The 24,857-nt window shown below is 48.6% G+C and overlaps 1 protein-coding gene across 1 annotated transcript in view; it reads left to right on the top strand.

Moving 5' to 3' along the window:
* The window catches only part of CERS3 (ceramide synthase 3), a 365,411-nt gene that overhangs the window by 219,220 nt on the left and 121,334 nt on the right, over positions 1-24,857 (top strand). The window contains exon 4 of the mRNA XM_069625033.1: positions 15,762-15,819. Coding sequence (XP_069481134.1) covers positions 15,762-15,819 — 58 coding nt within the window. The remainder of the gene's footprint in view (positions 1-15,761; positions 15,820-24,857) is intronic.

The following is a 24,857-nucleotide window of genomic DNA, read 5'->3' as shown; positions in this document are numbered from 1 at the left end:
ACCCATTTTTTCAAAAATGTATGGTTCTATGGCAGCTAGTTTCTGGGCGTTGGCGTATCCCGAGAGTTCGGATACGTAAATGGCTTCGGGCAAAGCCTGCTTCTTATACAGGTGCAGAGCTGGGGATATCGCGCCACTGCCGCGTCTCATGAAAAATGATTGGATTGCCCCATTCTATTGCCCCAGGCTGGTTCCTGCTTTAAGGGTTTGCAGGGACCATGCACCAGAATCCTAAAATTTGACACCCAGATCGTCAAAATCTTTGACCTGCTCTAATCTGGTGTCACTTACCTTTATCGGCGGAGGGCAGCATTTGAGAGACTGCCTTGACCACCATAACCTTTTGCTTTTTCTGCATTTAATTCAAAATGCTGTTTCTTACACTTAGACGGAAAGATATTCAGTGAGTTTTTCAAGCCCATTGGGGTGGTTGCCAAGCTAACCGCGTCGTCCGCATAAAAGCAAGCAGGGATCTTCAAGGATGCCATCTTCGGGTAATCAACACAATCCCTGGCAAGGGTTTCTATTGCTTACTGAATATAAATGCATTTGGAGGAAGGATGATCCATCAAAGCAAAGCAAAACCATTTTCTGCTGTAGGCGGTGGTTTCTTTTCACCCCTCCTCTATGAAACCCTTTATGGCCTCTGTCTCCTTGCTATTATTTTACTCTGTCCTGGGCAGCTCCATAGCTACCTTGGGATGGCTCTAGTTGCTTTATCCTGACCCTGTTGAAATAGTGTTCTTGGTAAGGCTGCCTGGATACACTAGCCCCTCGTTGCAGCTTGGCGCATAAGAGGTTCGAGGTCACACTAAAGCTCTCTATGCACCTTTTTAGGTAATAGGCTGGCATCAGGGCTTTCCATCCCCCCCAATGTTAATAAAATTAATTCCATTGAGTTGGCTAATTAGGACACCAATATTTAGGCCCAAAGAGACCTTTTGGTTTGTGGTTTGCTATGGGGAATGTTTTGATAATGAACACTGTACCAGGAAGCAACTTAACAGTAGGTTGTCTCCTCCCAAAATTATCCTCCCCAAACTTCTATCCCACGCTCTGCTTTCAGATCGGAGGCCAGTACAAAATGGTGCACAAGCACCTATCTGACCTATTCTGTTATTATTTCTGTGGTCCTGTCTTCTCGCTCCCTATTGGTCAAGTTGACGAGTGAGCATGGCTATAGACTTTGGGGAGGGGTGGACAAAGGGAAACCCATTTATTCAGAGTAAATCGGTACAGTTCTTAAATGAGCGGCTGGTCGGCCTTTGGAGCGCACAGGTCTTGAGTTCTTAGCAGATCATTGGAAGAAAGTCAAGATTTCCATCCATCTCCCCTGGAGAGCACCAGACCGAATGCTTGCAGCTGTGTTTAAAGAGCTCTCCATTCAGTGCATTAAGGCGGTTCTCGCCTCTCCCTTCAGCTGGGGCTGGAAAGTGGTCATGGAAAGTCCATCATTTCTCTTTAAATAATGTAAGGCACAAATGAGATGAAATGCATAGAGGAATGTTAGTCTGATCCATCGTTCTGTCCGTATTCATTTCAGTGTTTAGTGGAGCGATGCGCCATTGGGACCTGCGCAGTATACACGTGGACAGAATGTATGCGCCATGCCATTGCAGGGGGCACACAAAGAAGCAAACACAATCTCTGGTTCGTTTTTTTTAAAAAAAAAATGTATCGAATGTATTGAACTACACATTTCTTTCATGGGTCAAACTCAAAGCAAAGTGTCAGGACCATCCATCTTTTCTTAAACTTTCTAACAATGTTGCTGTCTTTAAATTGGTTCACCTGTGTCTTAATTGGGGCTTAGGGGATGGAACAAGCATTTGTAAAGCTGATCCGTCTTAGATTGGACTTATCCACTGTGGGATTTATATACCTATATCAAGTTCAACATGGTTTTGGCTATAGGCTTATAACTAAAAAGGGGTTGGGAAAACGCCTCGCTTTCCCTGCACTAGAGTCGTTACCTACCGGAGCTCAAAATTAAGGATCTGCCAGTGTCGGAATGTCCAAAACAAAAGCATCCTAAAACACATCCTCCTGGGATCTCTTGAAGCTAGCTTTATTAAGCTATATCGTCAAACTTTGTACTCTAAGTGCCTGACGGTGCGATTTCAAAGCCTTCGGAGTGTTAATGACTTGCGTGGAGCTGTTAACGTGCCACTGGCATAATAAAACTGTCTTAAACAGGTCTCCCTTCAGCCACTCGATTTTATAAGCACTATGCATGTCCTTCACTGACGTTCTGTTAAAAACAAGCATCGGCAAAGCCAACAGTTTTGGTTTACATTAGGCCTTTGCCGGGCACTACTATTGTTTTTTTTTTTATTTATAATTTTCAACCCAGAGCGCTAGCAGGTGAGTGGGTGGGCCAGGCGACCCTCCTGGGCCTGCTTTGGTGTATTTTCAAACTTGCCTCCATTTCTGTAGGCCCAGACCTGGCACGAGTCCCTTGCAGCTCCCGACACCCTCTCCCTCCCTCCTCCCAGACCACCCCCAGGCCCTGATTGGGCAATGCAGCAAACCTGGCTGGTGTACTGACCAACGCCTCCCTGCATGCTCTTTTTCACCCCAGAGCGCTAGCAGGTGAGTGAGTGGGTGGGCCAGGCGACCCTCCTGGGCCTGCTTTGGTGTATTTTCAAACTTGCCTCCATTTCTGTAGGCCCAGACCTGGCACGAGTCCCTCGCAGCTCCCGACACCCTCTCCCTCCCTCCTCCCGCTTTGGGCCCTTCAGCAGCCCGCATGCAGCCTTGTCCCCTCTCCCCCTCCCGACCAGCTTCCCGTGTTTTCGCCCACCCCCCGTGATTGGCCACCTGATAGACAAATCTGAAATCCCCAGGGCAGCCCTCTGCCCGGCAGCCCCTTCAGCTAAGTGCCCCAAGGCAAAGGGCGGCTCCTTTACTGGCAGCTCCAAGAGGTGTTGGGCAGGTGTCAGCAGGGGAAGCCAGCCAACAGCTAATGGACACCAACAAAAACTGTAAGTGTGGCATGGGTTGGGTGTAGAGCAATTACTCAACACCAGAAAGCCCCCGCCACTATACCTTACCTTCCCATAACATAGACTGCCATAGACTTAGCCCATGCATACTTAGAAGGTTGTGTGACCACCAACTGGACATCAACCATGACAGTGTTGAAATGTTGCCTTACACTGCATCCTAACATACTAGTCAATGTTAACAAGTGTCACACCTGGAGGGAATTGTGGACGCTGGCCTGCGTCGCATCTAGATCGGTTCTGAATATCGGCTTCTGCCTACGGATAGAATTAGGAAGGCTTAGCATACACCACACTTGATAGAACTCCAATTAAAATGTTAGAAATGTGAATGCTGCCAAGCGCCACACTTAGTTAGAATTCCTAGCTCTGCCTCGCATCTAGATGGGTTTGTGAGTATTAGTAAGCAGCATACTCAGAAGAAACTGTAGATGTTGGCATGTGCAACACTTAGACGTAATTCCTAACTTGGGCCTGCATCGCATCTAGACGGAATTGTGAATGTTAGCATATGCCACACCTAGATGGAACTTGAATGTTAGCATGTGCCACACTTAGAATTGAGAACACTAGCCTGCGCCGTATCTAAACAGAATTGTGAATGTTAGCAGAGGCCACAACTAAATGGAACTTGAATGTTGGCATGTGCCACCCTTAGAATTGAGAACACTAGCCTGTGCCGTATCTAAACAGAATTGTGAATGTTAGCAGAGGCCACAACTAAATGGAACTTGAATGTTGGCATGTGCCACACTTAAAATTGTGAACATTAGCCTGTGCAAGTAACTAGATAATATTGTGAAGATTAGTGACTGACATACTCCGACTGAATTATGTAGGTCAGCCAGTGCTACACTTAGAACTGTGAATGCTTGCATGTTAAATGTCACGTAACCCACTAACCAATATAAACTCAAACTCTCTGCATACTTAAAAAACTCACACAACCATCACTCGCACAACAAGCTGCACGCACTTCACCACACTGCAACAACACATGTCGCACCAACAGCACACGCGGACTGACACGATCCAATACTCACACCATAGCTCAGCACCCGGTGTCTACCGAGTTGAAGCTGCCAACAGTACACCACCCCTCTCACTATCCTACTCCCTCTCCACCTTACTAACCCATCCCACCTTCTCATTTACAGATCCTCCAGAGTGCCTGGGGACCAATTCCGTTGGTGACGGTGCGCTATATAAGTACCGTTAACATAACATATGCCCAGGTACTCACAACATTTTGCAGCTGCTACCATTGATGCCCAATTATTACCTCTACGACGGTGCATGGCGAATGCATTTCCCATGCATACACAAAAGCCAAAACTGTTGGCATTGCCAATGCTTGTTTTTCTTTGGGGTGTGTCTGTTTTGTATCAGCATTTCGTCACCGAGCCATATATTTGACTTTAATAAGCCATATGTGTCATGGACCAGATGTCTGGACCGATCTCGGGACCCTGCCAGCCTCAGCGTTGACCAGGCTATACCGAGCCCCCAGCTTCGCCGAGGGAAGTTGGTGGACCGGTGATCTAATCTGCTCCTTTCCCCAGCCATCATTTGCGCGTTTGCAGGTTCTACTTGCTCAGCCTGTTTCTTTCTTCTGGTCTGAAAGGGATACCTGGGGAATCAATGGGCCATGACTATCACTGCGGTGGGAGCCATCACTGTTAAAAGTATGCTTTCTAATGAATGCTGGGCACCCCGTTTTCCCAAATGTGCATCTTACAAAGTAATTTCCAAACTCAAAAATGCTGCTTAAACTTGCATTCACTAGTTTACTTTGAAATATGTTTTTTTTGTTGGCCTACCCCAAACATACCCTGTAGAGGTTTCTGCAAATTACTTTACGTTTTATCTCAGGTTATATTTATAAAGATATGAAATGCTTGTCAGACTGCTTAATCACAAATTAATGTTTCTGTTTTGCTGACAACCTGCAGAGCTATCCTGGTAGCCCTCTACTGTAGTGCGTGTCTATGAATCCCTTTAATGTACTAAAAATCCCTGCATTACCAACCGTATTTTGGGTGCACCACTGCCCTGGAAGTGATTTTAAAGTGGAACTGATGTACAGTGTGGAGTTTAGAAAAAAAGCATCAAGAAACTGCACCATTTTAAAACTTATTTACTTTGAGCAGAGCCAGCCCTGCCTCCTCGGAATACCACCCCGCTACCCCCCCTCGGAACTCCGTACGCCCCTTGTGGGATCCCCTTTACGTTTTTCCCATTTCCCCCACTGCGCACTATTTATTACCAAGTCATAACAGTATGGTGCTCACTCAGTCATTCCTGTTCCTTTTCTTTCTATCTTTTGCTCTGTGGACTGGTTTAGCAAGAGTCCAGGATCTCTGCACATTTGTTCAGGTTTTTCATGAATGCCGTGCCATTCCACCTTGGCTTCTGGTTATAATGGGGTGATGCAGGTGTGTGACACTGAGGCGGTCCAGGTAGTTTTGGTATTCTCTTCATTGGAATGGCAGCCTGTTGCCTTAGGCATGCCTTGTGTAGCCAGGACCTTTTTTAGTTCTGGGCTCACATCTTCTAGGCTGGTGGTGGCCACTGTTTTATCCCCTGGCTAACTGCAATTGTAGTTTACTACCAAGAAGTGTGTTATGTTATGAACACTTATAAAGCGCAACTTCCACTGCAAAGGGGCATCATGGTGAAAACACAGGCTAAGAAGTGTAATCACCGGGAGCGCAACAAGATGAGGTAGCAAAAAGCCAGGTTTTAACGGCACGCTGAAATAGTAGGTGGTCCTCAGTAAGGCGGAGAGAGGGGAGGAAAGTTCTGAAACCGGGCCGCAGCCTCCAAGAAGGAGCGAGGACCCGCCTGACACGAGGCACCGCAATACAGGCCATGTTGGCAGATCTTAAGGGGCAAGGGGGAATTATACCAGCAAAATTTCTCTTGCAGATACTCTGGGCCAGTTTTATGAAGGGCACGGTGCACAATACACAGTGCCTTAAATTTGACTCGACTGGCCACCGGCAGCCAGTGAAGCAGTTGGAGAATGGCTGAGGTGTAACGAGAGGCACCGGCGGCCAGCCGTGCAGACTAGTTCTGCAAAAGCTGCAGACGGCGCAGGAGATAAGCCGGCTGTCCCAAATAAAGGGAGTTGCCGTAATAAAGCTACCCAGCAACCAGGGTGGCACGACGACGACCAAGAGCTCAGTATTGTCACTGTTAAGTCAGAGCCAATTTTGGCCCATCCAGGCACATATGGAAGACGGGCAGTGACGACAGCGCTCCGCCACATCAGGTCCAAACGCTTAAGTATCTGGGTGTCGTCAGCGTAAGAATAACACCGAAAACCAAACCAGTGTATCAAAGTAATCAGAGGCAGAATGTAGATATTAAAGAGAAGAGGAGATAAAGCAGAACCCAGGGGAACCCCACAGGTAAGTGCAAGACTAGCAGAAGTGAAAGGGGAAAAGAGTGACAGAGCAGACGGCAAGAAAAGAGGAGAACCAGTCAAGGACCCAGCCAGTTATCCCCACAGAGGCTAGTCTCTGGACCAAGATTGAATGGTCAATGGTGTCGAATGCCGCTGAGAGATCGAGAATAATCAAAATGTTGTTACCTCCCTGATCGATCCGCGCCAGGTCGTCCGTAAAAGACACAAACGGATTCTGTGCCTCGACCCTGGCGGATTCAGACTGGGAAGGATCCAAGCAGTGAGCGCTCTCTAGAAAGGAGCGAAGAAGAGCGACGAAAGATTCACCCAGTTTCATGGGGAAATATAAGGGAGAGCACAAGAGCTGGGTTTTTTTTAAGAGCGGGATCACCAATGCATGCTTAAGTGAGGATGGAATAAAACTGCTAATGAAAGAAGAGTTTACCGCTGACAAAACAGGGGCTGTGATCAACAGAATAATCTCTTTCAGGATGTTAGGAGGAATGGGGTCCGCTGGAGGGATGGATTTCAAGTTCTGAGTGGCCGTAATGATGACATCTTAAGTGAGCGGAGGAAAATACTCCCATAACACTGGGTGGAACCTCCGGCCAGCGCAATAACTTTCCCGCAGCCTGCATCATTGCTCTTGATTTAGATTTGGTGGCGGTCATTCTGTGGTAGCCTCGCAGGGAACGCCGGATCCTGTAATTTCTTCCACTAGATGATCAAATCTGTGAATCCAGAATTGTTCTGTTGACTGGCACTGGTTCGGGCAATTGCTCAGTGCCCCTGATAAGTTTGTAAAGAGACCCCTGTAGACAGGGATGTTGGGTAACAGTTCACACCGTTCTGCTCGGCAAACCTTAACGAATGTTGGTCGTGGTAGCAAGTTCCAGCTTGACGTTCATGGTGGTGTAGTGGTGCTAGCTGAACATCTCCCACTTCGCTGACTATGGTGAACAGAAAGGTCTGGATGCACTCGTACTGGCTTTTCTCTCTGAATGCTGAATGGACTCTGTGCTTTTGAAAAGCCTTCGCTGTCGCCATACTGATGTGCTCCTGTTTTTGAAGTCATTTGCGCTTCTTTGGGAGTCGCTAGTTGCAAGAGTCGAGTCAGGAAATCTGTGGTGTTGTCAGAAACTGGGTGCTATTAAAGTTCAAAGTCGTACCCTTGTGGCTGAAGCATTCACTTCTCAATCCTTGCTGGTGATTGTCGAACTGTCAGTTTGTGAGTTTAGAATTGGGGAAAAGTGGCTTTAAGTCACTGTCCATATGTGTACAAATGTTTGTTCCCTAAAAGAACTACAGTGGTGTGTCTCTCAATCTCGGAGCATCGTGTTCCATGGGGGCGAGTGCTCTTCTCGTGGGGGCGAGCGTTCTTCTAACATTCGCTGTTTGAGACTTTACATGTCTGACTGTTTGGATGACAATGTTCTCCATCGACTATGATCTGGGTCACCTTATTGATCTGAAAGTGCACCATTGCCCTGCTTGCCAGGAGAGTGTCCTTGGTCTTTCGCAAGGCTTGGCGTTTGTTCCTCCGTCCCACTTTGCTGTGAGACTGTTCAGGGCACAGTGGTTTACTGATGGCGTCCCTCGCTGTGGGATAAACTTTCCACTGAATCCGACAACACAGAAGAAACTCTGCATCTCCTAGACTGATGGGCAGGCTGGCCGCTCAGATGCCACTGGCAGCTCAATACAATGGCAAAGCTCTTTAGTTGGTACTTCTCTATATCCAAATTCTAACCAACACTTTGTAAATGCTGCAACATGTATTGCTGTCATAGCAAGTACTCCTTTTCAAACCGGTGCTACACAATGGTGCAGTTCATGTTTTTGACTTTGTATACGCCGAGTGCACACCGTAACCGGCCTTCGAAGACTTGAGCATTGGCAGCAGAGCTCATGGGTTCCGCAGTGTCCCTCGTCACTGACGTCTACCGCCTTCGCAGCCGCAGTCCGGGATTTCATTTTGGTTTTGGGGTGGTCATGGGCATCCCTTTTTCACTGGCCAGTTTCATATATTCTCAATGGTCGATGCATTGTTGGCTGCCAACTTTCATGGAAAGATTCTGGATTCCCAAAGGATGGGTTTCCAGAGCTAGGAAGACTTTTATGGGTTTCCGGAGCTAGGAAGACGTTAATGGGTTTCCGGAGCTAGGAAGACTTTATTTCCCTGGGTGGCTTGGATGTGAATTTTTCCTCTCGTCTTGAAACCTGCATGATTTGTAGGTGTCGGACTGTTGCACATGCGAAGCTGCCAAGAACTTAATTCGGTTTCCAAGGCCCTTTCTGAAGTTTGAACCTTTTGCTGACTGTTTGGCATTATTGGTGAAATTGCTCCTTGAGGGCTTCAGTCACTTCCTCCTAGTGATTAAAAAATCCAATGTTCAGTAGTGACCGGAACCGCCCCTATACAAATTCGCCATCTTGGTGCAGCCACGTTGCAGCCTATGGGTCCCTCTTGAAGGGACCACGCCACAAAGCTCAGCATGGGCCAGTCTAGGGCGTGCCATTGTGTGCATGTCGAGCCCGGGCAATTGCAGGAGCCTGAGAAAATCTGGCACCTTTAGATGGCAGGGAAGCAGGTGGCAACTGGAGCCATGCCCCAGCTGGCGCGATTGCACATCCAGGTTGGTTCAGACTCCCCTTCATTGCCAGTTCTCTCGCATGGAAGTATGTCCCGCATTGCATGTATGCATGGTGGCAATTGCAAAGGATATGGAGACAGTGCAGAGGGTGCTGAATAGAGCTTGTGCACTGGTCTGCTGCACAGGCACATGCATGACCTTTTATTCTTCGTCCACCACAGCCTGGGCTTGGTGTGTGGCATGAGGGTCAGAGCGGCAGTGGCACAATGGCTGCCCATGCAGCGGGGTAAAAGATGTGGCACATAACATTGGCCTCATTTCAGGTTTTGCACTATTTCAAGAATTGCCCATGTGTGTCAAGTTTACATTAACTTCTTCACTTTTGTAGAAACAATTGTATAAACTTAATTATTTCTCATGTTCACAAAAACTGTTTCATTAACTTACCAGTTTCAGGCTATGGAAAAGTGTTGTCTCCATATGTTCCTGTGGCTTGTATCAGGTGATGTGCCTTCGCCTTCCTCCCATGATGTCTCCTGAGTCCATATGTCTGCCCGCCCTCCCATGAATCTCATTGCAGCCAGTTTCTGTGTAATATTCTGCACACCCCTTAGCTGTTAAACCAGGACTTGTAGTTTTCTCTGGTCTATATTCCGGTACTATTTGTGCAGTTGTTGCATTTATGCAAAACATGCATCCTACCTGTGTTTGCTAGTGTCCCCCTGAAAGAGAATTCAATCCATCTCAGGAGTCTGGTGTGCTTCCTGTGCCGGGAGCATTGTCGTCCAACCACACTTCCTGTACAGAGGAGTGGAGTCAATGAATAAGAAAACCATGTACAAAAGGGGACCTGTGTGCAGTTAGTTGCCATCATGGGTAGTGTTGAAGCCTTTTCCATCTTGGTCTCCTCTTTCTCCGCCTTACTCTAGTTGATCTATTTGCCAGCTTATCCCTCGATGCCCCCCCCATATCCCTCGACATTCCCCCTACCCATATCCCTCGATGTCCCCCCCCTCCCGCCAATATCCCTCTGTCACCCCCACCAATATCCCTCGATGTCCCCAATGCCAATATCCCTCGACGGTCCCCCTGCCCAATATCCCTTGACGTCCCCCTGCCCAATATCCCTTGACGTCCCCCCGCCCAATATCCCTTGACGTCCCCCCCGCCCAATATCCCTCGATGTTCCCCCCTCTGCCAATATCCCTCGATGTTCCCCCCTCTGCCAATATCCCTCGATATGTTGCCCCCCTGCCAATAACCTTCGATGTCCCCCCCTGCCAATAACCCTCGACATTCCCCCCCCCCCCCGCCAATATCCTTCGACGTTCCCCCCCATCCCAGTGATTTCAGGGGCTTGGCTTGTCATACAGCGACTTCTACAATGTCTTGGATTGTCATGTCTCGGTGCCAGTTGGCAGCGTCTATCCCACATGGCTCTAATCTCACGCACCATGTCCCAACGCCCATCTCACTTTACATGTGTAGGATGCATGACTGCAGCACTGCCACAGCTGTGCAGGAATGTTTAAGGCATTCATAGCCCGGAGGCATGCATCCTTCAGCCAAAGACTACACACGCAGGCCGGTGAGGCGCGCTTATGGCTATGATCTGTAGAAATAGAACACCTAAATGTGAATCCTGCATTAACCACTTGAACAAACTGTGTGCTAATGGGCAACTCGTTGTGTCTTGCTTGGTTTCCTCCTTTGCCCAAATGTAAAGGTGCCTAGGCAAAGGAGAACACAGGCATTTAGCATGGTTTGAAACTGTCACACATCTCCTGCTGTCGGTTTTTGATCCTCCCTTTTGTAGCCATCCTGAGATTATAAAATCAATTTTTTTGAGGAAAATATTTGCAGACCGTGAAGCATCGTCTGCTGAGCAGAGCATGGAGGCAAAGCTTCTGAGCTGAAGAGACCTCAGATGTCCTTTTTATGTTGTGGTCTCGTATTCCCTCATCTCCCATATAGTCACTTCCTTCCTTCCTTCCTTTGTTGCCTTCTTTCTTGTGTCCTTGTCTTAATTCTTTCGCACGTCCATTTGATCCTTTCATTACAGTGCTCCTGATGCTACACGGGCTCAAACTTGAAGCTCCGTGCTTACCACTCCCATTGCCAAAAATCCCTGCGCCTGAACGCCCCGACATTATTGGCTGACTTACAATCTTGGCAGCGAGGTGCAGAGTTAAAAAAATATTTCCCTAGCTATCCCGAAATTTAGTTGCCAGACTCTGAAACCATCTAAATGTGGTTGAACTTGTGAGGTCTAAAAGTCATATCCCTGCAAACGGAGATCTGCTCTCCAAAGAAACCTTTTATTCACAGGCCCCAGTCCACCCAAACACCCTCCCCACCCCCACCCAACTGCAAATTCCAGCTGGTCTGTGGTGGACATTTGGTTGCGCAATAATGTGAACTTTTTGAACCATTTGCACCGGACAGCCTGAGCCACCTGGCTGAGCTATCTTCCAGCAACTATCACGTTTTCTCCACTTTCTCACTCTTCCTTAGTCTTTCTCGCTCTCGGACTCTCGCTCAATCTCGCAATCACACTATTTTTCACTCTCACTCTTTGCAATCAGTACAGTGTAATTATCTGTAGTAGGTTTTTTGTAAAAACTGAGTAAAGATGAACCAAAGAGATAACCTGAAATGTTGAGTTGGAAGTAGCAATGAAGACGTCAAGCACCGAATACACTAGCAGACACTAAATCTAAAACAGGAACACAGGAATCCAGTCCATGCAGGGGTTCCCGATGGTGCCTTTTCAACATTACCAGCATACCTATCTACAACGCGCCGACCGCATGGAGACGACGGACTGAATGGCGCTGAAATCCGAAACAAGCCTACCAGGGCTTCTATCGTAATGCCTGCCACCCCTGCTACGTGAAAAGGAATTATTTTGCTGCTGCCGCAACGTGCCATTGTTTTTGCCTGAAAGGCCTCCTGATGAGCACAAGTGCCTGCAGATTTGTTTCTTTAGCCTAACGTGCTGTGATATTGAAAAACGCTGCATTGATCTACGGTGCCACCATTGCAATATTTCCAAAACTGCCCCACATTGTAATGGTCGCCGTGCCCTGATGTCGCGTTAAGCTGTGCCTTTCTTCCTGTTGATGCTATGTCTCTGCTGTGATTGGCCTTCCAAGGTTCAAAAGGAACCAATTGGAAGCCGGCAGGCGGACGCTGGCACCACCCCCAAAGGCTCACACTCAAGGCCCAGTTTGCCTCTGTTCGCTGAGGCGAGCCGCGAGCCTTCTGTATCTTCCTTTGTCTCCTACGCAGTATTTCCCTACTCCGGCTGCCGTCTCCAGCCATAGACTCTGGAAACCTGAGGCTACATACGCAGGCGATTACATGGCTTTGCTGCTCCTGACTAGTGAGAACATGGACACTCTTTCACGTCAAGTGTATTCTAGAACCCGATTAGTTGTAAGTAACTTTGATCATACCCTTGTTCTCAGACGCAACACCCCCACCACTACCTTGCACACAGCTTCCGCCCTTATCGCCTAGCTGCTGAATTCATGTCCTTTGCTTTAACTTTATCCAACTGGCCTCGGCAATCAATAATAGCTGTATTTGTAGTATGTGGATGGCTGCATACTCCTACTGCCTCCCCTCTTACTAAGCACACTGTGCATGCCTTCATGCCAGACACCTACCTTATCTGCATACTGGCCCAATTCATTGAGTGTAATCGACTAGCGTTTCACACATGACAGAATTAGTTTGTTAGCTTGCTGTACCTCAAGTGAACCAGCCCGTTGCTGGAAACTAGCCTACTGTATTGAAGTGAACTAGCCTACTGTATTGGCGTGAACTAGCCTACTGTACTGAAGTCAACTAGCCTCCTATGCACCTGAGTGAACCAGCCTACTGAACCTTAGTGAACGCTCATATTTGAGTGAACTAGCGTCCAGCCTGCTCGCCGACATCCTACTAAGACCTTGCTTTCATGGCAGCCTTCTACAGAACTACACTAACCATGGCAACTATTCTCCCATTATTTAACTCAATCGCCCTGTCCTACTTCCTTCCTAGACTACAACCACCCCCGGCGCCAGAGCCACCTTCTACTCGCATAGCGACCGTGGCTCGTGATGACCCTAAACAGGATTCCTCGCCTAGTCCTTCTCTTAGCCCTATAGAATGGATCCACCAGTTTGCCCCACCGCCTACACCTCGGATCCCATGCCCAGTGAAGGGCAGAAACCAGAGACTCTGTTCCCAGCTCCCTCTCCACAGGACTCTCACGAGAAGAGACCACCAACCCTTGTCACCAAACCCGTTGCCTGCCAGCCTAACCCCTAACACAGATGAAACCCCAAAAGCAACTCGCAGCATAGCTGAACGCCCTACCATCAGAGGCGCTCTCATCAATGCTCGATCCCTGGTCACCCATGCGCTCGACATTGCCGACCTTATCTCTTCCAACGACTCACATTTCCTGGCCATCACTGAAACCTGGCGGCAGCAGGCCCGGCACTATCCCTTGCCACACCAGATGGCTACTCAATAATAAGGAAAGATAGAGACACAGGCAAAGGACGTGGAGTAGCATTCATTGCTAAAACATCCTTCGGCCTCGGAGCCACCCCATCTGCCAGCTCCCCATCTTCAGAACTTCTGATGGTCAAGATCCCACTCTCAGCGTCCCTAACAATTCTTATGCACCTTATCTACAGGCCTCCAGGACACATCTCTTCCTTCGAGGAAGACATTTCTGACCTAACCAACACCACCAAACCATCTCAAATCATCCTGCTTGGTGACTTTAACCTAGGTCTCTGTGATCCTAATGACCCAAATGCCTTATCGCTACAATCTCCCAACTCTGATTCAACCACCGCGTCCCAGCACTGACGCATAATAAAGGCAGAACTCTGGATTGGTTGGTAGACTACAACTGCGCTACCACAGCCTCCAAAAACGAACCAACTGCTTGGTCCGACCACCATGTCATCTCCTTCTCCATCCAAGGGAATGCTCCTGCCAGCACTAATCCTGCCACCGCTCCGCAAACCCTTGCCAGAAGCAGCCGTAACATAACGTTGCAAAGTTTACGCCCACTAATCCATAATATCCTTGTCCCTGCAAACTACAGACTTAGATGCAAATAAACTATTCGACCTATACAACAAAACACTGTAGGCAGCAGTAGACTGCATCACTCCCATTAAATTAACCAAAGCTAAACCAGTAGCCCATCTTAACAATTGGTTTACCCCTGAATTGAAAATCCTCTGGAACACCAAGAGAGGCAGAATCCACCTGGAGAAAAAGGCCCAATTCCACAAACAAAGCACTCTTCACTTCAGCCGCTTCTACCTATAAAACAGCTACCCTCAATGCTAAGAAAGAGCCCTACGACAATAGAATCCTTAATGCCAAATCTAGGACAAGAGAGCTCTTCAATATCCTTGGGGAACTTGTCACCTTCCACACCGTCTGAATCTTGTGTGAAAGACACAGAATGGTGTGCTAAAATACAAAAAGCCTTTGTAGACCAAATTACCATACTCCAATCCAGAATTGAGCAGAAAAAAGAATAGCTTGACAAAGAATGCCAATACCTCTCACCCTCCTAACCACAAGACCCCTGCATGCCCACCCTTCTCCTTTGCTCCATTTTGGCCAAAGAAGTCGGCCTCAAACCGTCCAGATGCCAAGGGGATCTATGTCCAGCCATAATCATTCAGGAGGGCACCAAGGACTTGGCCTGTTCATAACTGCCATAATCAACTGCTCCTTCTAAACTAGCTCAGTACCCAACAGCCTTAAGGAGGCTTGGGCATGTCCTAAAAAAAAAAGAAAAAAAGAGTGGTCTATCTACAAATTACTGGGCCTCGGACAATCTGGCTTTAGGCCAAGGCATGGAACAGGAACAGCCCTCCTGGACCTTAAAATCCAAGTGGATGGGGCGAAGGATAATGGTAAGCTAGCCATGCTCCTGCTTCTAGACCTTTTGGCAGCTTTTGACCTTGTTGACCACCGGATCCTCACCGAGCATCTGGTGTCCGCAGCCGCCTTCTCTAGCGAGGCAACCTCATGGATACAATCTTTCCTATCCAATAGCACCACTAGGGTCTTCTCACCTTCAGCTGACCCTATCCCCATCTATTGCGGTGTCCCTCAAGGATCGTGTGTATTGCCAATGCTCTACAATATATTCACGAAGCTCCTATTCAACCGTCTCGACAACCTGGGTGTCACATACACAAATTATGCTGATGATACTCGGGGTCTCATCATGCTGTCCGGGTGCTACGAAGAGGGCTCCAAACTGATAAATGACTTATACTTGGAGAGCCAGGCGTGGATGGCAGCCCACAGTTTGTCTCAATACCTAGTGAAAAGACAGATATTTTTGGTCACGTTTTTTTAATAATGCAGGGGGGAGTCTCCCGTAATCCCCCCTTCACCCTTACACACGTCTACATATTATTTAAAATGTACAAAAATACCTGACAAATTTGGTAATTTTTCATTGGGTCTTTTTGTGTTTGATCATTTCTGGAGATACCAGTAACTGGATCCATGGCTACATCCTTGCAGTCATGGCAGGCAGGCAGTACTCTTGTGCACTGACTGGCCTGCATGCTGATGCTTCTCCAGAAGAAGCCTGAGTTTGCATGAAACATGGCATGCCCCTGGCCTGGAAGAACATGCTCTGTTCTCTTACGTGTTACTGTCGCATGCCCTTGTGTTCAGCTATTCTTAACGCAGTCCCCGTTTCCTTTGCAGCTGGAGGTTCGTCTTCTATCTCTGTGCCTTCATCGGGGGGATTGCAGTCCTTTACGATGTAAGTGGCTTATCTGTATTGAAGTCTTCGGGAGGTGTTTGTTCTGGTGGGTTGCATTGCATGGGATGTTCTGATTCACGCCAGAAAGGATGCACCACACTGAAAAGAGCACTGTGTAACCTGCAGAGACACAAGGGGCTGCTGGAGGGTGTTGGCATTGATGGTGCGTGAACAGTGAGAAGGTTCAGGGCCACCATTACCCACAGTGGCTGGCCTGGAAGGTGAGCCAGCGCATGGCATGGTGTTGGGAGGGGGGGGGGTCCTTATCTGCCACGTGTTCTCCTGGTATTAGCATAATTGACCTAAAACATTTTTTTTTTGTCAAATGTAATTAGATATATATATTTCTGAGGCTTGTGGAATCTGCTTAGATCACATGCTGTGCATAGGCCGACATCTAGTGGAAGCTGCGGAGTATTACAGTTTGTTTTTCGAAACTCGAAAATGGGCGTCGACACAGGCGTGCCAGTAATACTATCCCTAGTGTGACGTCCACTGTACCCAAGATCCCTCACGCGTCTAGGATCCTCAGATTGTTTTTTTCCGCCATACTGGTCGGAAGCATCTTGCGGAGTTCCCTGGCCTTAGCCATACTTTTGCTAATTATTGAAGTAAAATTATTTATTGACATCCTTCCCCACCCCAACGTCGACCCTCGACGACGGCTGGAGAAGACATCGACTGTCGGCTGCTGCACGACGGATCTGGGCCTCGGAAGGCCGCTGGCCTCGGCCCTGCAAGTAGGGAGAGTGGGGGGTGGTACATACTCTTCACTCTTAGTATATAGGTACACCTTATATATTTCCTACACTTACCAGCCCGCTGCCTCAAGGTGCGTATGGAGGGTACCCCTTTCCAATTCTGCCCCAAGTGCAACCGCAAATACCCTTGGGTCGACAGGCACGCCACGTGCAATCTCTGCTTGCCGAGGGACCACCCCGAAGCGTACTGCAGAGCGTGTAGTAGGTTTAAGCCTAAGACACTTAAGGACCGTTCGACAAAGCGTTGGGCCCACCACGCCAGGCAGGCAGCCATGGCAGCGGAGGGCGCCTTCAGCGATGGCAGCGACGCCGTACTTTCGGACGGTGAGGGCATTACGGCGTCGAAAGACTGCCGAGCGCAGGTCCCCGACCTCGGAAGGTTGTCCGGCAGGGCGGCTATGGGGAAGACCCCCGGCGACGCAAGCGCTACACACCCTACACACACTAAGCACACTAAGTCCAACTGAACCTCGACGACGTCGACGTCTCGGAAAGAGGCACAGATAGAACGGTCCGACTCGGTGTCCTCTGGGCGCTCTCGATCGAGATCGCCGCATGACGCAAGGCAATCATCCACTCTTGCCAAGAGTGCCTCGCTCCCTAGATTAACGGAAGTTCGATCGTTGGAAGACGAAGACGACTTCCACCCCCAGGCCGCGCTCCAGGAGACCGAGGCCGCAGTTAACACCAGCGAGGCCCCACGCTCAAAACAAGGTACCTCTCCCGACCCTCGACGCCAGGCGTCGAAAGTCTCTGAGGCCTCCAACGGGCAGGGAAAACATTTTTCCATGCACGGCGAGGGGGGGGATACAGCGGAAAGCACAGCCTTCCACTCCTGTAAGACCATCCTTCCACCCTAAGCAGACAGTCAAACATAAATCTACTGGGACATCAACATCCAGCAAGGCTACCCTTGATAAGTCCTCTAAGTTGCCTACTAAAGCCATACCCTGTAACAAAGAATGGTCCAGTGAAGACATAGACAGGGTCATGTCAAGGATGTCTTCCTTAGCTGATTTGTATGACAAGAACCCAGAACATTTCCTTTCGTATGACCCTCAAGGGGCCACACCCTCAGGCTCCTCTGATCCTACCCCCCTAAGTAAAAAGGCCCGGTTCGAAAGATCTGAACCCTTCGAGGTGCAGCCTTACTCTACTCCACACCCCACTCCACACCCCAGATACCAAGGACAGCCTTTCCCTGAAGGGGACCAGGAGTTTACAATTATGGAGGAACAAACCGGGACTGAATACTATGCGGATGATGAGGACCTGGAGGAGGTAGAAGACGAGCAGGAAATTTACAGAGTAGATTCCCCGGTAGAAAGCGAAGCCCCAGTTACCGACTCGCCAGTTGATAACCAGCCCCTTCTTAATGAAGTTCTCGCTCGCGCGGCAGAACATTTTCACATCGACACCCACGGTGTACAGGAGGAAAGGGACTTCGCAGAAGAGTTGGTGGGAGAAAGGAGGCCGGTCGCTCAAACCATCCCTATCCTTAAATCCATCCAACGTAGAATAGATCCATCCCTGGTGAATCCAAACCTCACCAGAGCCGTCAACCCCAGAGTCGAAAAACTTTTTCGGGCAGCCCAGTCTGACCCTCTTTATATAAGAGGACAGCTTAAACCAGACTCCCTAGTGGTTACCAACACTCGGAAGAGGGCTGGGACACCCTTATCGTCATCAGAAGCTCCTCCCGACAAGGAGAGCAAAAGACTATACGGGTTTGGCAGGAAGGTAGCCTCAACGTCCGCCTACCAAGCAAGGATTGCAAACTCCACCACCCTATTGGCAAGTTACAACTGCCATCAATGGGAAGAGGTCGCGGCGCTCATAGCCTCTGCTCCTGAACCGTTAAAGGGCCAGTTGGCTCGGATCTCGGCAGAAGGGAGAGCCGTGTCTGGTTGCATATTAAAAGCAACTTTCGACGCCGCGGACAACGCAGGAAGATTGATAGCAGAAGGTACTGTTATCAAGAGACATGCGTGGTTACGGCAGTCGGGGTTCAAAACAGAAACACAGGCTTCATTAATAGACAAGCCGGTGGAACCCGATCTATTGTTTGGGAAAGCGGTCGAAGACGCACTTAAGAATGCCAAGGACGAGTACGAGACTCTCAAATCCCTTGGCCAGCTTACCAACAAACCCCCTAATCAGAGGGGGAACAGTAATTTTCGTCGCCCACGCGGCCAAAATTCACAAAGAGGCAACTATGCCCAAGGACAGGGTACACAATGGAACAACAACCAGCAGTCTACCCAGAGTTACAGCAAGGGTAACAAAAGAGGTCGTGGAAGAGGCAGAGGCAGCCCCAACAAGGGAGGTGGCACGCCTCCACCAAAGCAGTGACGCTCAGTTCAGGGTCCCTTCTCACGCAACCCCAGTAGGGGGACGCATTTCCAACTTCACCCAGGCTTGGGAAGGGATCACCTCAGACAGATGGGTGCTGTCAACAGTGTCCACAGGATATTGTATAGAATTACTGCTGCGTCCCCGGAACCACCCTCCACGACAAAGAGTACACTCCTTACAACATCAGAAGATCCTTCTCGAGGAGATCGCCATTCTGCTAGAAAAGGACGCGATAGAACTCGTCCCAGGACACCAGGTAAACAAGGGTATCTATTCAACTTACTTCCTTGTGCCAAAGAAAGATTTAACAATGCGCCCAGTATTGGACTTACGGCCTGCCAACAAGTATGTCAAGCCCCAAAAATTCCGTATGACCACGCTACAAGAGGTAATCCCCCTCCTAAAAAAGGGGAATTACATGGCAACCTTGGATATGAAAGATGCTTATTTTCATATTTCCATGCTCCCAGCCCACAGAAAATACTTGCGCTTCAAGGTGGACAGTCGCCACTACCAATTCAAGGTACTGCCCTTCGGGATAGCGTCAGCACCAAGGGTGTTCACCAAGGTACTGGCGGTGGCAGCTGCACACCTACGCAGGGAGGCAATCCCAGTGTACCCTTATCTGGACGACTGGCTCATAACGGGGGAAACCCCAGGAAATTGCAGGTCAAACATTCAGAGGACTATCAACCTCCTCCACGAATTAGGCTTCTCTATCAACGAGAAGAAGTCAAGCCTAGTGCCAAGCACCTCGAAACAGTTCCTAGGAGCAATCCTAGATTCTCAAAAAGGGTTGACCTTCCCTTCGGAAGAGAGAATTCGGAATATACTACTGCAAATTCCACATTATCAGTCAGGTCAACAAATAACGGTACGCAAAGCAATGCGGTTACTGGGCATGATGGCGTCTTGCATTTACCTGGTCCCCCACGCGCGTCTGCGCATGCGTCCCATGCAGGAATGGTTGGCGAAACAGTGGTCTCAGGCAAGTGGTCAGTGGGACGATCTAGTGGTCGTTTCGCCAACACTCGTACAGAGCTTACACTGGTGGACAAGAGAGAATCTCGCAAGGGGAAAACCCTTTTACGATCCCGAAGTACAGGCAGTGGTGACTACAGATGCATGCCTGACTGGGTGGGGAGCTCACCATCTCCACCACACAGCTCAGGGTCTCTGGTCTCACTCAGTAGCCAAGAACCACATCAACCTGCTAGAGCTTCTGGCAGTATTCCGAGCGCTTCGGGCGTTCGAGCCCCATCTGCTAAACTTGTCGGTGCAGATCCGGACGGACAGCACGACAGCCATGTTCTATTTGAACAAACAAGGAGGGACTCGTTCGCCAAATCTGTCCAAGCTTGCCCAGAAAATCTGGATATGGGCACTCGGACGGAACATCTTCCTGTCATCACAACATGTTCCAGGGGAGCTCAATTCCCTAGCGGATGCCCTAAGCAGAGACTCCCTCCCAGAGGAACACGAATGGGTCCTTCACAGAGATATCGTAGAAGATCTCTTCTCTCAGTGGGGTTTCCCCACTATAGACCTATTCGCCACAAGCGAAAACAAACAATGCCCAGGATTTGCATCCAGGTTCCCCCAGCCAGACTCCCAAGGGAACGCCCTGTGGATGAACTGGTCAGGGATGTTTGCGTACGCTTTTCCACCAACTCCTCATCAGGAAGGTGGTGTACAAGATGAACAAGGAATCAATGACGCTCATCCTAGTTGCTCCCATGTGGGCGAGACAACCATGGTTTCCACACCTACGCAGGATGGCGGTGTGCGAGCCCATCAAACTCCCAGCCTGGTACAACCTACTGTCCCAGCAACAAGGTCAAACAGTGCACCAGGAACCCAACTCAATGAACCTGGCAGCATGGCTCCTGAGGTCAGAGTTTGGCCATCTCAATTTACCACAAAGGTGTATGGACATCCTAAAAGAATCCAGGAAACCAAACACAAGGCACTGTTATTTTGACAAGTGGAAGAGATTTGTTATTTGGTGCCAGAATAAACAAATCAACCCAGTTGATTGCACTCCTTCCAACGTTGTGACATACATGCTCCACCTGCTGGATGCAGGATTGGTTTTTAACTCTCTGAAAGTACACCTGGCAGCCCTCTCGGCTTACACCACATCCCATAACAAGGTGTCGTGGTGGAAAGTACCAGTAGTTAAAGCCTTCATGGAAGGAGTAAAGAGACTTCACCCTCCTATTTCGAACCCACCGCCAGGATGGGACCTTAATGTGGTGCTAGCTAAGCTCATGGGCCCCCCTTTCGAACCCATGCATAAAAGTAGTCTCAAACACCTGACTTATAAAACGGCCTTCTTAGTAGCCATTACCTCTATAAGAAGGGTCAGTGAAATTCAGGCTCTGTCAGTGCAGGATCCTTTCTTTACTATCCACAAGGACAAACTGGTTTTACGCACACACCCTAGGTTCTCACCTAAATTTATATCAAAGTTCCATGTAAACCAGTCCATCGAGCTTCCGGCTTTCTTCCAGAACCCGCAAAGCTCGGCTGAGGTGAAACTACACACCCTAGATGTGCGTAGGGCGGTCCTCTACTATGTAAATAAAACCAGACCGCTAAGGAAAACAGATCAACTGTTTGTCTCCGTAGCTACAGGCAGAGAGGGAGATCGCGTCTCTAAAGGCGCTATCTCGAAGTGGATTATCAACTGTATACAGCTGTGTTACTCTCTTTCTGAAAAAACTTTGCCTTTTACGCCAAGAGCCCACTCTACTAGAGGCATTGGGGCCACTCTGGCTTTCATTGCAAATGTTCCCCTCGACACCATTTGCAAAGCAGCTACTTGGAGCTCTATTCACACTTTTACTCAGCATTACTGCATTGACACTCATTCCAAGACAGATACACAAGTGGGACAAGCGGTTCTAAGACACCTGTTTGCTCATGACCCTTCTCACATCCCACCTCCTTCTTCTGGTACTGCTCGCTAATCTAGGCACAGCATGTGATCTAAGCAGATTCCACAAGCCTCAGAAGGGATACATTACTCACCGTAATCGTATTTCTGATGCTTGTATCTGCTTAGATTCACATGCGACCCACTCTTCCTCCCCTGCGAGAGAAGGCGCATGATTGCTTGTAGTCTTACCTTTCTGTCTATCTGCTTGGATTATCTGTACTCACGCTACTCCTCATGCTTCCTCATGTCAGAAAAAATACAATCTGAGGATCCTAGACGCGTGAGGGATCTTGGGTACAGTGGACGTCACACTAGGGATAGTATTACTGGCACGCCTGTGTCGACGCCCATTTTCGAGTTTCGAAAAACAAACTGTAATACTCCGCAGCTTCCACTAGATGTCGGCCTATGCACAGCATGTGAATCTAAGCAGATACAAGCATCAGAAATACGATTACGGTGAGTAATGTATCCCATATATATGGGGGTGGGTAAGGGTATAGATTAGGTTGAGGGGAAGTGGGGGGGGTTTGTTGCAGGGTTCTCCCCCGCATTTTAGACTGAAAAAAAGGTCAAATAAATTCGATCAAATGTGATTAGGTCAAATAGACACAAACGGTCTCCCAGGTCACCCTCTGTGCAAAGCAGCATTGATTTCTAAAAAAGGACACCCAACATTCATCCCTTTTTAGTAGATTTAAGCTCGAAGAATAAATACCCCTCCATTTGGGATGGATCATGCATCGATGGACACCAATGGGCCTCGCCCTGGTTTGCTGTTCTTGCCCCAATGCTTGAGAACGGTTCAGCTCCACAGAGGAGGTTAGCAAGGCATGGGGAGGGAAGTGTTCTGAACGCCCTGGTACGGAGAAGCCCTACTAAGGGTGCCAGTACCTTTGCAGGGAGGGGCTGCTACAGCTGCAGAGAGCCACAGATGAGAAGTATCACGCCCACCCTCTCCCAGCAACACAGGGCAATGGAATGTACATTAGTGTGGAGTGATATCAGTGCAGTGCTCAAATATTCTACAGAGCAAGGTCCCAAGCCTTGCCTACTGTTCAGAAGACGCATCTTCATTTTTAAATGTAACTTTAGCCTGCAACTCTCGTAGCCACTGGAGCAGTCGGCTGCATGAGGAGTTGGCTGTAGAGGCAGGGTGGGTCCAGGAGGTATCCACTCATCGATCTAAAACATTAGAGTGGTAAATTCAGAGTGGACCATAACACCGAAAAACACTGCAAACATTAAATAAAGGGTAAAGGGGTTAAAATGGGTCGGGTTGGGGTGGTGTTATAAGAATACAAAAACGGGGGGGCTTGGTGCGGGACTCTCAAATAAAAAAAAAAATCTGTATTTTGCCCGCAAATAAATTTACCACTCTACTTGTTAGGGGGAAAAATCACATATACTCGGTTGAGGAACGTGATTCTGACCGATATGATATGGCATTTATAACGCGCCTATACACAAGTGTTTCAAGGCGCGACCAGGCAAGGAAAGGGGGATCAAAGGGTAGACGGAGACAGCGATCTTACTAGGCCAGGTGACATTGAGATTGCACAATTGCAGGGGTGGCGGGGCAGTACCAGGGGGAGGGGGCAGTGCAATACATAGGATAACAGTAAAATAAATACTGTGCAGGGAATTATTTAGAGGATTCCAGGATGTGCTAAATAACTTCACCTGTTTGATCAAATCTGTGCGTTACTCTCTACTCACTTATTTTTTAAAGACCTGCACATATTTTAAATATATAGACGTTATTGGTTAAATCCATAACCTGGAGAGGTGTGTTCAATTTTTAAAATATTGAATCATTAGGTGGCATGGCAAGTGGTGCTTCTTAAAGGCATGAGTGACCTGGTCTACCAAACGGTGTGTCGCCATTGTAGTGTGGTTGTATTGTGTGACGGCAATAGTCCTGGAACCCTCCTGGCTCGGTTGGCAACTGTTTGGGTTACCCTGGCTACCGAAACACGCACTAACTGATATATAGTTGGTCCAGAACCCACGTGTGCCACCTGGCCACGTGTGCCTCCTGCTGCCATGCACACATTTAGTTTGTGACCTGCTTCGCAGCCCAGTGAAGACGTGAACAACGCCCCTGTTTTGTGCCTGCGGGCTGGCACCTTCTCTCTCCTACTGGGAGTACCAGAGTGAGCGTTGAGTACAGGAGCTCCCCACCCCTCCCCCCACCTTCAAGCACAATGCTGGTTGTTTGCGGAAAGCCCCACGCATGAGCAAACATTGTAATGACCCCAAATAAACACCTTTTCGTAGGAGCCGGCGCCATATTTAAATGTCCACTAGATTTAGTTTCAATTATGACTAAATGCCCTTATCGTCGGCACAATATGAATATGCAATTTCTGCAGAAATAAACCTAAATAGAACTTTGTGGCAAGCGTAAAAAAAATCTTGCAAGAATAAATTATTTAATTTAGCGCTGCACAATCACATGCCTTTTGTAAGCCAAAGGGAAGTCTACTCACAGGTCATGGCAATATGGAATGTATTGAAGCTTCTTATTCTGAACGACCACGAAAACACCAGGCCAACGTTCAAGAGATGTTTAGTGAAATGTCCAGACTCTGCAGCCTGGGTCTGCAACCTGTTCGATTTGTTTAGACTCCAACTCCCATGATCCCTCATCATTGACTAAGCTGGATAGGGCGGATGGTAGTCGTAGTCTGAAACCTCTAGAGAGCCGAAGGTTGCAGGCCCCCCTGCTCTACAGCAACCTGGGGTGGAGATTATTTTGATTCTGCGAGAGGGGGGGGACCTTGAACAGGAGGCCCATTATTTTTATGCAGATAATCTAGTTTTGGGTGGCCAGTCTTGAGCAAGGCAGCGTGGTCGGTGGCTAACGGACCATGCCACTATTTGCATATTCTGCTGGCAGAGAATAGCAGGACTGTATGTATTTGAGACGCCCTAGATTAATAAGTGCCAGGCTATTATGCAAGTCTATGCAAAAAGGA

Source organism: Ambystoma mexicanum, chromosome 11 (genome assembly GCF_040938575.1).
Source record: "Ambystoma mexicanum isolate Mex_15411 chromosome 11, UKY_AmexF1_1, whole genome shotgun sequence".
Lineage (NCBI taxonomy): Eukaryota > Metazoa > Chordata > Amphibia > Caudata > Ambystomatidae > Ambystoma > Ambystoma mexicanum.
Note: the sequence above shows the minus strand (reverse complement) of the source record. Positions and strands in the feature narration are given on the sequence as shown.